The 14,180-nt window shown below is 38.3% G+C and overlaps 1 protein-coding gene across 10 annotated transcripts in view; it reads right to left on the bottom strand.

Annotated features, from left to right (window-relative positions):
- The window catches only part of elB (elbow B), a 296,956-nt gene extending 284,306 nt beyond the window's left edge, over positions 1–12,650 (bottom strand). For 2 of the 10 annotated variants that reach the window (XR_010949502.1, XR_010949503.1), the window contains exon 1: positions 10,851–12,650. Coding sequence is in view for 1 of the 10 variants with exons in the window: in XM_067765590.1 (XP_067621691.1) it covers positions 7,715–7,741 (27 nt within the window). In the remaining 9 variants the exon portion in view is untranslated. Of the gene's footprint in view, positions 1–7,714; positions 7,754–10,850 lie in introns of those variants that run through there. The other 8 variants (XR_010949508.1, XR_010949506.1, XR_010949507.1 and 5 more) reach the window with 8 other exon arrangements.
- Between the last annotated feature and the right edge of the window lie 1,530 nt (positions 12,651–14,180).

The following is a 14,180-nucleotide window of genomic DNA, read 5'->3' as shown; positions in this document are numbered from 1 at the left end:
ATCATTTCTGGATGGTTTTCGGGATCCGGTCGGGGTCATTTCGGGACTTTTTCTGGACTAATACGGGATCATTCGGGAACCCTTCCGGCATCATTTCTGGATGGTTTTCGGGATCCGTTCGGGATCCCGTCGGCGTCATTTCGGGACTTTTTCGGGATAATTTGGGTTCCCTTCCGGCATCATTTCTAGATGGTTTTCGAGATTCGTCCGGGATCCCGTCGGGGTCATTTCAGGACTTTTTCGCCACTAATACGGGATCGTTGGCCGTTTCGCCATCATTTCTGGATGGTTTTCGGGATCGGTCCGGGATCCCGTCATGGTCATTTCGGCACTATTTGGGGATCATTTGGGAACCTTTCCGGCATCATTTCTGGATAGTTTCCGGGATCCGTCGAGGATCCCTTCAGGGTCATTTCGGGACTATTAAGGGATCATTTGAGGACCTTTCCGGCATCATTTCTGGATTGTTTTCGGTAACGTTCGGGATCCCGTCGGGGTCATATCGGGAGTTTTTCGGGATCATTTGGGTTCCCTTTCGGCATCATTTCTGGATGGTTTTCGAAATTCGTCCGGGATCCCGTCGGGGTCATTCCGGGACTTTTTCTCGACCAATACGGTATCATTTGATGACCTTTCCGACATCATTTCTAGATGGTTTTTGGGATCCGTCCGGGATCCCGTCGGGGTCATTTCGGGACTTTTTCTCGACTAATACGGGATGATTTGGGGACTTTTCGGCATCATTTCTAGATGGTTTTCGGGATCCGTCCGGGATCCCGTCAGAGTCATTTCGGGACTATTAGGTGATCATTTAGGACTTTTCCGGCATCATTTCTGGATGGTTTTCGGTATCCGTTAGGAATCCCGTCGGGCTCATTTCGAGACTTTTTCGCCACTAATACGGGATCATTTGGGGACCCTTTCGCCTTCATTTCTGGATGGTTTTCGGGATCCGTCCGGGATCCCGTCAGGGTCATTTCGGCACTATTTGGGATCATTTGGGAACCTTTCCGGCGTCATTTCTGGATAGTTTCCCGGATCCGTCGGGGGTCCCTTCAAGGTGATTTCGGGACTATTAAGGGATCATTTGAGGACCTTTCCGGCATCATTTCTGGATAATTTTCGGGATCAGTCCGGGATCCCGTCGGGGTCATTTCGGGACTATTTCGGGATCATTTGGTGTTCCTTTCGGCATCATTTCTGAATGGTTTTCGGGATCCGTAAGGGACCCCGTCGGGTCATTTCGAGACTTTTTCTCGACTAATGCGGGATCATTTGAGGACCTTTCCGGCATCAGTTCTGAATAGTTTCCGGGATCCCGACGGGGTCATTTCGGAACTATTTCGGGATCATTTGGGGTACCTACCGACATCATTTCTGGATGGTTTTCGGGATCCGTACGGGATCCCGTCGGGGTCATTTCAGGACTCTTTCGGGATCATTTGGGTCCCTTCCGGCATCATTTCTGCATGGTTTTCGGGATCCGTAAGGGATCCCGTCGGGATCATTTCGGGATCATTTGGTGTACCTTTCGGCATCATTTCTGGATGGTTTTCGGGATCCGTCCGGAATCCGGTCGGGGTTATTCCAGGACTTTTTCGGAATCATTTTGGGTACCTTCCTTCATCATTTCTAGATAGTATTGGGGATCCGTCCGAGATCCCGTCGGGGTCATTTCGGGACTTTTTCGGGATCATTTAAGCATGGTTTTCAGGATTCGTCCGGGATCCCGTCAGTGTAATTTGTGGACTTTTCCGAAACTATTTCGGAATCATTTTGGGCCAAAATGATTCCTGGATGGATTTCGGGATCTGTCCGGGATCCCGGCGGGGTCAGTTAGGGGGCCGTTTGAGATCCCGTCAGGGACATTTCGGGACTTCTTCGGGATCATTTCTATATGGTTTTCGGGATCCGTCCGGAATTCCGTCGGGGTTATTTCACGACTTTTTCGGAATCATTTTGGGTACCTTCCTCAATTATTTCTAAATAGTTTTGGGGATCCGTCCGGGATCCCGTCGGGGTCATTTAGGGACTTTTTCGGGGACAATACGGGATCATTTTTGGACCCTTCCGGCATCACATCTGGATGGATTTCGGGATCTGTACGGGAACCCATCAGGGTAATTTCGGGACTTTTTCGGGACTATTTCGGGATCATTTGGGGACCACTTAGGGTTCATTCCATGACTTTATCTGTATTATTTCGGGATCATTTGAAGACCCTTCCGGCATCAATTCTTGATCGTTTGCCGGATCCATCAGGGTCATTTCGGGACCATGTTGGGATCATTTCTGGATCCGTCCAGGATGCCGTAAGATTCATTTTGAAATTTTTTTTTGTTACTTTTTCGGGATAGTTTTGAAACCCTTCCGGGATCACATTTGGATCCGTGCGGGATTCCATCGGGGTCATTTTCGGCCTATTTCGGAATCATTTTGGGACCCTTCCGGAATCATTTCTTTATGGTTTTCGCTATCCGATGTGGATCCCTCGGGGTCATTTCGGATCTTTTTCGGAGCTTTTTCTGGACTATGTCGGGATAATTTAGGAACCCTTCCTGGATGGTTTTTGAGATCCGTCCGGGAGCCCGTCAGGGTAATTTCGGAAGTTTTTCCGGACTATTTCGGGATCAATTTGGTACCCTTCAGGCATCATTTCTGTGTGGTTCTCTGGATAAGTCTAGAATCGTGTCGTTGTCATTTCGGGTTTTTTTGGGACTACTTCGGGAACTTTTGGAAACACTTCTGAATAGCCCACATATTTCATTTTCTCCTTGCGGACGGGGCCGCGGGTAAAGGCTAGTATATACATATGTAAGAAGTGGGAGCGCTAAAAATTAGCAAACTAGGTATACAATTAATGACGCAACGGACAGATCCAACACCATGTTATGGCAGCAAGAAAATATGTAAGTGTGTGTAGAAAATATTCGGCGTTCTCCTATATGTCGTGTAAGCGTAGCGACAGAGATTAAGTAAAGCACAGTGTCAATCAGTTTTAGCTTGTCCTTAAAGCAGTAATGTTTGGCCGATCACGTGATTTCTGAGGAACAATGTTATCTGTGATTGTGACCTCTCAGTCACAGCGGCTTTTAACCGTGACTGTGACGAAAAAAAAAACAAATACTAGGCCAACAGGAATCAGTTTTGGTGATTCCATACGACAGAATGACACTGCTAATACGCGTCCAAAAATATCGAGAGAGGTGTCAAAAGACGCGTATTGACCTCGACAACAATAATCCGAAGGCGGAAAATATTTTGGGTCTGTCAAGAGATATTTGCGAAAGAAATTGAAATTTTTCATGTGTTTGTTGTAATTTTGTGATACCCACAAAAAAAATTGTGAACATAAGTGTTTTGCGCGGATATAGTTTTGGTCTCCAAACCGGTTTCGGAAGCACTCCGGGGTCATTTTCCGGGTTTTTGTTAATATTTTTTGAACGAGCTAAAATTTTTATTTTCCGCCTTCGGATTATTATTGTCGAGGTCAATACGTGTCTTTTGACACCTCTCGATATTTTTGGAGGCGTATAAGCAGGGTCATGCTGTCATATAGAATTATCCCAGTTTTATATTTTCCCTGCGGATTGTGTTGCGGATTGTCTGCGTAATTTTTTGGGACATCTACTGTTATTCAGTCGCAGCTTAAGTAACTTGCTCATTGTATTGGTTCATAGCATACAAGCGGTTTGTTCCTGTGATGAGAGCTATATTTGAGTCTGTGATTGGTAACGGAAAATAAATGCTGTCACAGGCAATCAGTCATGAATATTCCTTGTAAGATGTCGCTGAAGTGTACTGTGATATTTCAGTAGCTGTGGCAAAATCACATGTACACGGATATTTGCCAACTCTATAAAGCAGTATACCATCCCATGAGCGAATTCCTTGCTCACACATTCTCTTTCTAAACACAAAATAGTTACTGCAAAACAAGGTGCGTATGTATTCGAAGTTCTGCCGACCTTGTGCCCTACTGGGGTACATATATGACTCAAATACGCTGCAGTTAAAACCAAGCTATCCTGGAAATTTAGAGGCCCCCAGCAGTATATAACCGGCGCAGGTATGCCTGCCGTAGGAAGCGACCAAAGTACTCAAACACGCAACCCTTTCAAGAGGTTGCCAGCGCAATTTATAACTTCTCCGAACCAGTTTAAAAACTCACTTACCCGTGGAGAATCCTCTTTCTATAGCAGCCGAGGCTCCGGTGACCCCAGTTTCTTCATGAAACTTGGGGTGGGGAGGGAATGGCCTCACATTAAATTGATGCCGAGATGGTCGGGCTTGAACCTCATTTTTGCTTGTTACCGGAGTTACCCGATCTACATCATGAACATCAACATGGATAACACTCCCGAAAACCTTCGGGGAGCGTCTTTATCGCTGCAACAACAACAACAACTGCAAAAAGGGGGCAGTTGGCATTATTATGCCGTAGTAGTAATTGCAAGCAACTTATAGCTACATCAACCGGCACCGGAAATATTCATTATCTGGATTGCGGGACATTGGGAAATCATAGGAAATGATATGAGGCTCATAAGCTGGCATGTCGGGGCTCAGCGGAAGCAGGTGGAGGAATAGCCAGCGTCGAAATAGGCATACCGCTGGTGGTAGTCAAGAATTCCTACTTCGGAGTTTTTACGGGAACAAAGCTCAACAGAAGTGAAAGAGCAACACGGGTTGTGCAATTTCAAGAGCTACATGGTCAGATTGCAATAAAGGGAGGACAAGTAGTCTACTGGGTAGATCTAGAGCCGATGGACATATGCCTAAGATCATATTTAAACATGCACTTACAACAGTTTTGTTCCAGTGTTTCTCTTTACTTCGTGCTGCCAGGTGCCACAGGTGTAAGGTTTCCTTTGTCGGTTCTCTATAGTTTGTTCATGACTATAGAAGTGAAAAATGTAATGTATGGGAAATCTGGTTCTTTAGCTACCGATAAGAAGCTAAGTGTTTTAAATTAATCTCGTTCCGTGTAAACTGGGACTGAGGTTATAAAAACATGTTCAAACCTGATTTTGTAAACAAAGCTCGGTTTTAGCTCATCATCAAATTAATTCTTCTCTCGTTCATCTAAATGGTACTGACACATAATATACTGGTTGAAAAAATCATATTTTTTTGATGAGTCATCTTACTGTATGTAAGTAAATGCATATACAGTGAAACCTCCTTTGGGCTGACTCTCATCGTACAAATATTTTGTTCTATGTGTATCCCACTACGAAACGTCTTAAACATGATTGCATATTTCTGTGGGCAAGAGTCAAATAGCCGAAGTCTTAGACCTCGCCATCGAAAGGTTGCAGAAAATGCTACAAATCTCGAATAAAAATCTTATATATACACAAATATATACAAATATCATGTAAACAATTATCATTCACAAATAATAGTCCTTATGTACATCATGAAAATGCTGTTGTTGTTTGTTTTGTGCGCTTAATAGTGTTACAAGGCTGCGCAATAATACATATACATATATATGGTTCTATTCTGAACTAATTTTCGTTTAAAAGAAGCAAAACGGATACAGAGGCTAACACCAATGACCTTGAGCGGGTAAGAATGCAGTTTTCCTTCAGATATGGGGGTTCCCCTACTGTTTATTTTAAAATAAAGATATAACAGAACAATAAACATAAACACACAAGTGCTATTGCACTAAAAAGCGTTATTACAAAAAAATGGCAGGGTTATTAACGAAAATTTCCAAATTTTACTAGAAATAGCTTATTACCTGCATCTACGCACTTTTACAAAATCTTTTATATAAAAGAAAGCGATTTAACCGATGTAGTCCACTTTACTGAAAATATTGCCTGGGCATACATGTGCACCACATTTTTCGTCGATTTGTGGCTCCAGAAACGTTATGAAATGCATTGTAATAAAGTGCCACGCCCATTTTTCAAGATTTCAATTTTTCCCATTTCTTGTTATAATGGCACAAAATACGGTTGCTACAAAACTATTTTTGCTAAGATTTAACGACCCTTTTTAAAGTCATTTATATAAAAGTGGGCGTGGTCCTTAACCAATCTTATCCATTTTTACTAGAAATGTTTCCTTCTATAAGGAAAATATTTGTACTCAATTTTGTTACGATATGTAAATTTTTCTTCGATTTATGGCTCCCGAAACATTGAAAATTGCTTAGTCAAAAAAGGGGCGGTGCCACACCCATTTTCAAAAATATTGGGGTTTTCCAATGTAATGCTATAATTTAATTTAGAAAGTAAAATTCTATTGATACAAAGCTCTTTTTCGCTAAGATATAGCTAATATATTTATAAAATAATAATATTTGTAAAATTGATTTTATCACAAGTGGGCGGTGCCACGCTCATTTAAAAAAAAATTTGTTTTTCAAATTTTTATCAAGAGTATCAATATCAGTCCACACGTCAAATTTCAACATTCTAGGTGTATTATTTACTAAATAATCAAGTTTTTTTGTGTTTTCCAAAATGTTATATATATAAAGAGTGGGCGTGGTTATCATCCAATTTCGCTAATTTTCAATACCAATATATTCTGGGTCCAGATAAACTCGTGTACCAAATTTGGTGAAGATATATCAATATTTACTCAAGTTATCGTGTTATCGAACGGACGGACGGACGGACATGGCTCAATCAAATTTTTTTTCGATACTGATAATTTTGATATATGGAAGTATATATCTATCTCGATTCCTTTATACATGTACAACCAACCGTTATCCAATCAAAGTTATAATACCCTGTGTATAAGTACAGCTGGGTATAATTAGTATTTCCAATCATCATATCTCGACTTAGGCGATTATGACTTGTGACCACAGATTTATAGAACGCAAATTTGGTTTTATTCGTGAATTCCCCTTTTTTGATAGGAAAATTCATATGTACGCAATGGTTGCGACGTTTTTCAAACGCCAGTATGTATCTAACGAACACTTCGTTGACGTGTTATAAATTCATATGTATTCTCACATTTCGTCCACTTACCATAGCGGAACGATACAAGGTGGCATGGATACATAAACTTCCGGCGCAGTACGATTTTGAAATTTGTCCATAGAATTTACAAAAATAAAGTACATGGAATTTTTATTTATGTTTGTAGGTATGTCACCATGCTGCCACCTTGTATCGTGCCGCCATGCCGCTTACGAAGAGTTCGCGCCCGTCCGAGAGAGGTTTGTGATTGCTTTGTTATGAAAACAAATCTCAATGTCCGCTGACAAGGAAACCGCGTCCGGCCAAGCATGGCGCAACGATACAAGGTGGCAGCATGGAACAGCTGATTATAAACTTTTTTTATTTGATTTGATACATCAACTTCCGGTGCAGTATGATTTTGACATTTGTCCATCGAATTTACAAAAACAAAGTACATGGAATTTTTATTTATGTTTGTAGGTATGCCACCATGCTGCCACCTTGTATCATTCCGCTATGCGGCCAAGTGAGTAATTGCCTATGAGAGACGGATGTTTTGTACAAATTTTACTTAAAACTTGGTGCATCATAGAGGTGTCCGTTAGGAGAGGTTTCTCTGTATTTATGTAATATTAAATCATTTTTGTGTTATTTTTCGCAAATATTGCGGGCTGCTGATAATTGCCTCAGTGGGTGTTTGGCTTAATTTCATTGCAATTTACGCGAAATTAAAATTGCAGGCGCGCGCATTACATACACACATACATACAACGTACCGCAGCTTTCGGCATAATTTTCATCATACGCCCCACTAGCGCTACGTGCAACAAATTTGCGGCGATAATTGGTTATTTTTTCAATTATAAAATAAAAATTTGTTGTCGTTGCTTAAGCGCATTCGGCTGATGTGTGAACGTAACTTATACTATGTACAAACACACACCAAATTGTCAATTTATACCATTTGGGCATTTTATTACGCAATTTATTATATAATAAATTGTAATAATAAATTGGCAATTTAATCAAAATTGAGTAATAAATTGTTTCAAACTGCAAATGCAACTTTGTAAAGTGTGTTTATTGAGTAGATTTAAACGTCAGTTACGCACGGCTCAACTATATGGTTGGCTCATCTCATCAGCTGATTTTATTTTTTTCATTTCACTGTCGTAGGGTTTGTCAAAAGAAGATGGCAAACTCAAAATGAAACCAAAACATTCAACACATTTTCTTGCAACCCACAAAAATTTAAAGTTTTATGTTTTCATTCCATTCCATTCGCCTAATACCAACACGCACATTTTGACAGTCTGAACCAGGCATGCTTAACCACCGATATCATTTCGTTACGATAATTAACGTTAATAAACGAAACAAAGTCATTTCGTTTCGTTTATTAACGTTAAGAACGTCAAATTAATGAAATGATTTTGTTTCGTTTTCTGCCATATCAAAACGAAATCAAATCGTTTATCTTGATTATTAATTTCAAACTATGCTGGCAAAGCTGATTGATGGCGGAGTCATTAAAGGTGAAAGCTTTAGCCAAACTGATTGCAATTTATTTTTGACATTACCACGAACGAATTACACAAACAAATTACATGGAGTTTGTATGTGTATGTCCACTCGCTGTTACCACCTTACGGCTTCACCATGGCTATAGCATTGCCAGCACAATTCAAACATAAAGTATCACGTTTTTGTTAACGTTTTTAACGTTAACGAAAGCTTTTCGTTTCGGTTAAAAACGAGATACAATTTATCTTGATAATTTCTTATCGGTAATATTTCGAAGTGTTTCAACGAAAACGGTGGAAATTTATTGATAAACGATTAGCTTAACGTTAAGGTGCATCCCTGGTCTGAACAAAGGTATGTTGTTGCTGTAGAGATGAGTCAACCAGCTATCAAATTACTATTGTGTAAGCTAAATTGAGTTGTATGAACACCACTCAATTTAAATCGAAATTGCCTCAATTTATTTTTCTGTTCGAACATAGTATTATAGTAATTAATTTCGAATTGAATTAGTAGCTTGCGCGAGCACACACACACATATGTGTGTACGAGCATATTTGTATGTATACATATATCGGTGTTAAAAACAATTTATACACAATAGTCGTTTGAAATCTGATCACTGCCATGTAATGATCTGTTAATTGGCGCTTTTTTAACAGTAAAAATTTGCTGTTATTTGCTTATTTCACTTTATACAAATTTGTGTTTGTAGGTATATAATGTATCTTTAAGACATCATTTTGTGCAGTTTTAAAGCAGCGAAAGAAATAGAGCAAGTAAAATCAACAAATCAGGTTTGTTGTTCTTGAATTAACAGTTACTTCAGTAAAATTTATGGCATCATGGTTGACTCAACGAAGTTTTTTGTCAGCCCGACAAACTTTAATTCAACAGCAGAAAAACTGTTGGTATCAAATTAACAATATGCTGTAAAAATGACAGATTCTCAATCAATCTAACTAGGGTTTCTGTTAAAAGCACTGATTTCATCATTCATTTGAACGGCGAACAACTGTCGAATGCAACAACTAACTTTAAAGAGAAACTTGCGCTCACTACTTTCTTATTACGACTATCGCGCACAGATATCTCCGTCATAATAATTGCCACTAGGTATGATCACATTGAACACTGCGGCTGCAGACGACAACCATAACAAAGCAAGTATGTATTGGCTATTTGATTACTTTGAACGCGGCAGCTACAAATATAAATTATAGTAAACGGCAGCGAAAAATTTAGAAACATTTATTAATGATGTTTAAAAAACGAACAAGAGAATGATTTTAACTCATATTATCTACTGTTTGCTTCTATTTTACTTTTTATTGACAAAATAAAAAGGACGCCACTCTCTGTGTCTTGACAATAATAGTGCGGATTATACTCATGATGCTGGCTACAAAGCAAACTCTGTCAAATTAATTGTTTCCATTTTGGCGCGACAATCCATCGCGTATGCCGTTGTAGCCATCATAGTCATAAGTGATCAAGTAGCCAAAGCTTGGCTATTGTTGTAGTCAAGCTTTGATTTATTGTGGTTGTGGTGAGTGGAAGGCACGCAACACATTAAAGCCCCCATTACTGAAACTTAGCATAGACTTGACTTGACTTGGCGTAAACTTGGCAACTTAGCCACGATTATACTTCACTTGGCACATACAACCTGGCATCATAATCAGCGTTGAAATTTATTTTTAAATAAATGTCAATTTGTATGACAAAATGAAATGGAAACAAACAAATGGCATCTCAAAATGTAAACGTCACTTAGAAGTTACATAGAAAATCAAAATTTAACATACTTCTAAGTCAAGTTAAGTGTTGCTAAGTTTTGAGTAATCAGTAACATGTAATGTTCATTTAACAGAACTGTGACAGTTCTCAAGCCAAGTCAAGTCTATGCTAAGTATCAGTAATGGGCCCTTAAAAGGGGTTACACTGACATGACAGCTTTTGGTGGGGAAAAATTCCGAGTCGCTGCGGTACATAGAATCGGCTGTCTTGGGAAGTGTATGGGTGTGGTCTGTAGACGCCATGTTGTATGTAATCAGAATAAGATTTAATCTGGCGACAGTGGCATTTTTGATTGATTTCTGCTCTGTCGCGCCGATAATAATGACCCTTTAAGAACGCATATAAGAATAATTTAACAGCTGTCACTTTGTAACCGCCGTCGTTAATGTAATCAGGCATTCTCTTATATTTCAATAAATCAACGCTTGACGACAACCGTAGCCAAGCATTGGCTTCTTGATTACTTTGAAAGCGGCAGCCACCAATATAAATTACAGCGAGCAGTAGCAAAAAGTTTAGAAAAAAATTATAATTATGTTTAGAACACGCCCAAAAGAATGATTTTAGCTTTTATTATCTATTATTTACTTCTATTTTAGTTATTATTGACAGAATAAAAAGTACGCCACTCAGTGTCGCTTCCCAAAAATAGAATTAGGTTGAGTCTGGCTACAACGGCTTTCGTGATTGATTGTCATGCTGCTTTGTCGCGCCGAAAATAACGACACTCATAAGAACACGTGTAAAAATAATGTAACAGATGTCGCTTTGTAGCTGCCGTCGTGCATGTAATCAAACTACATAGTTTTCATTGGTAATTTTAGGGTAACTATTAAATGCTAGTTATTGCAGCAGATGCGGCCACCGTGATGTGATGGTCTCGTGCTATGCCTACCACAGCGAGAAATCTGGGTTCAAGGTCTGGAAAAAGCAACAAAAAAATCTTTTTAAAAAGTTTTTATTTGTACTTGTTTTTATTAGAGATGTGGCTATCATTTGATGAACGTTTTGTTTTTTTTTTTTTGTTGATTTAACTTTTAAACGGTTAATTCAGAATCAACAATTTGTGCGTAGCTGATTTAACTGCTGTTTAAGATGGTTAAATATTGACAGATAAATCGGTCGAAGCAACCAAAAGTGCGGTTGATTTTAGCTGTTTAGTTTATTTCTAGCGTTGTGCTAGCGGCACATTTGTAATTGGAAAATTGTGAGTTCATTTATCACGAACTTCTTTGGTTATCTTTGTACTTTTTTTTTTCTTAACAATTTTTTTTATATTTTGTTGTAGTACTTTTCTTTCATTTCGTTTGCTTGCATAGCATCTTAGTAAAATTTATCTTTTTTTTCATTTGCACAAACCAAATCAATTTTGTTTTTTCACTTCCACGCTGACTTGGAAATTTCCAATTTCTATGCTAAGTCAGTCATTGAATTTTATTGCGACTCATAAGCGCTTTGTTGTAATTAATGCAGGTCATAAATGCCTTTTTATGTTGTTACGTTTTTTATGGACTGGCTTGCGCGCTTTTTTTCCTCGTTTCTTGCTTCTCTTTTTGTTTTTTTTTTTTTTTTTTTTTGTTTTTTCTGCAATTATTATTGCTTAGGCGACATCCGGCCGTTAAATGGCAATTTCAATAAATATCGAATGATACTATTTAATAAAGCACTTCCGTTGTTCATTATTTTTATCAATATTTATGATATGCGCTAACATTTTAATAAGATTAAGTAATTTTATGGAGCAGTCATATTTGTTTACGACAGAGAAAATTATTGCACTTCAGCAGTTTAATACATATTTTTATATAAAAAAATATTAAATTAACTCTTTGTTTAAACCACCTTTTCCCACTCACTTTACATGCAACTTCTAGAACATTGCTAAATTTTCATACTCTAATATTTGCTGTTTTCATTTCTTCTTTTTGTTTTTTTTTTTTATACTTTGTTTTTATTATGTTTTTCACTTACGATTTTCGTCACAAGTATTAAATATATTAACGTCACAATATGTTTATTATAGCGGCGGCCCGCGCGCGCCACTTTGTACGTGAAATAACAAAATTCGACTGAAAATCTATAAACATTCGCCACATTTACTGCATTGGCAGTAGTTAGTAGTAGTAGTGGGGGCAGTAGCGGCATAAAATGCTTCACACGACGACGACGGTTGGCATATAGTGTCGACTTGCGGCGGTGGCGGTGGATTCTCCCATATATCGCATACAATATTCATCGTCGCTTGCCACACACCAACAACGACGCCAAAAACTTCTTCGGCAGCCTTTGAGTTTTGTGTAGCAAACGATAAAAAAATGATATATGTATGTTTGTAATTGAGAAATAAATTTATTGTGTATACAACAAATAAGTAAACACAACAATACAAAACAATAAAATACTTGCTGCTTGTAAATTAGTGTTGCTATTTGCCTTTGACCAATTTATGCCGCCAATGCATTCACTCTTACATAAGTAAACTTGTTATTGTGGTTACTACATATTTGTTATTGTTGTTGTTTTCAACAAGTGCTCCGACAACTCTTTAACAATGTAAAATCTCTATCTCAATTAATAATTTAATTCGCTTTTTGACCACCCTCTTTCGTACTCAACAAAACTCATTTCGCGTAGCTTTTTTCCTTTTCCAAGTTTCTTTTCAACTCACTTTTGCTCATCTGGGCCGGTCATGCACGCCTTCGGTCTCCATCTCATATTCTCTCTCTCGCGCTTGCTCGCCAAAAAGCGTGTTACAGTTGTACTCTACTTATTTATCTTTTGTTATTATTTAAAAACTCGTTATTGCTTAAATGTATTAAATGTTTATTTTATGGATGTGTTGTTGTTGATGATGTTGTTGTTGTTGTTGTTGTTGTAGCAGTGCTTCGCCCCTTGATTTTGTCGTACTCAGCTGTGAGAAGATTGTGCACACTGCGGGAAACTGGTGAGCAGCGTTTATTGGGAGTATTAAAAATGTATTAAATATTTATAAAAATAGTAGCATATTAGTAAATAAAAGAATATTTTGGTATGTAAAAGCGTAGTAGGGGGTTATAGTTACATTTAATCGCACATCCTCACAATAATCAACAAACCAAAATTTGAAAAAATGCTTATGTACATTTTTACAACCTTTTAAAATTATAGGCTCAGGAAAATAAGGGTTTAACACCCGAGGTTGGTTCCACAACGCAATTAAAATGGTGTTATGTGGGCACACGTTACAATGTCCTCATACTAACCACCCTTTGAGTATGCCGTGGTCGATTCTGGGCATGTTAGAGTTTAACCTATTACAGTATCCAGCTCGAAGTTGAGCTGAAATGATCTTGTACTCGATACATGTAATAATGCAAAAGAATCGAGCAAAGTAAGGATACCAAAATAAGTATCGCGGGAAAGTATTCGATATTAACTCGTATCTTTTTCATTAAAAGCTCAGTAAAACTTATGAAATATAATCCGTTACTTATTATAGCAATTAGCTCAAATTCGCAATAACGATGAATACCTCGCAAATGAAACGATTTTTTCATACAAGTTTACAAGGTTTACACTGCTTGCGAGGGACTTGATCCTGAACACCCCACCAAAAAAGGAGCTCCCCATAAACTGCACAATTACCTTATCCTTGTTAAATGTACATTATATTTCTGTTTTTGTGTGTTGGCGTAAATAATTAAAATGGACTTTATTTTTTGTGTCAGCTGGTTTGTGATTTCATTTTTTAGGTAGCATTTCTTCACGAGAAAGATTAAAGGCCAGCGTGTCAACAAACTGATTGGACCTTATCAGTGCGGCTTCTGACCTGGTAAATCTACTATCAACCAAATCCTTACAATCCGCCAAATCTTGAAGAAGACTCCAGACAGTTATTCCAATCAAAGATACTTCTTTTTTGTTATCTGATTCGTTTTT

Source organism: Eurosta solidaginis, chromosome 2, assembly GCF_040869045.1.
Source record: "Eurosta solidaginis isolate ZX-2024a chromosome 2, ASM4086904v1, whole genome shotgun sequence".
In the NCBI taxonomy this organism is placed as follows: Eukaryota; Metazoa; Arthropoda; class Insecta; order Diptera; family Tephritidae; genus Eurosta; species Eurosta solidaginis.
Note: the sequence above shows the minus strand (reverse complement) of the source record. Positions and strands in the feature narration are given on the sequence as shown.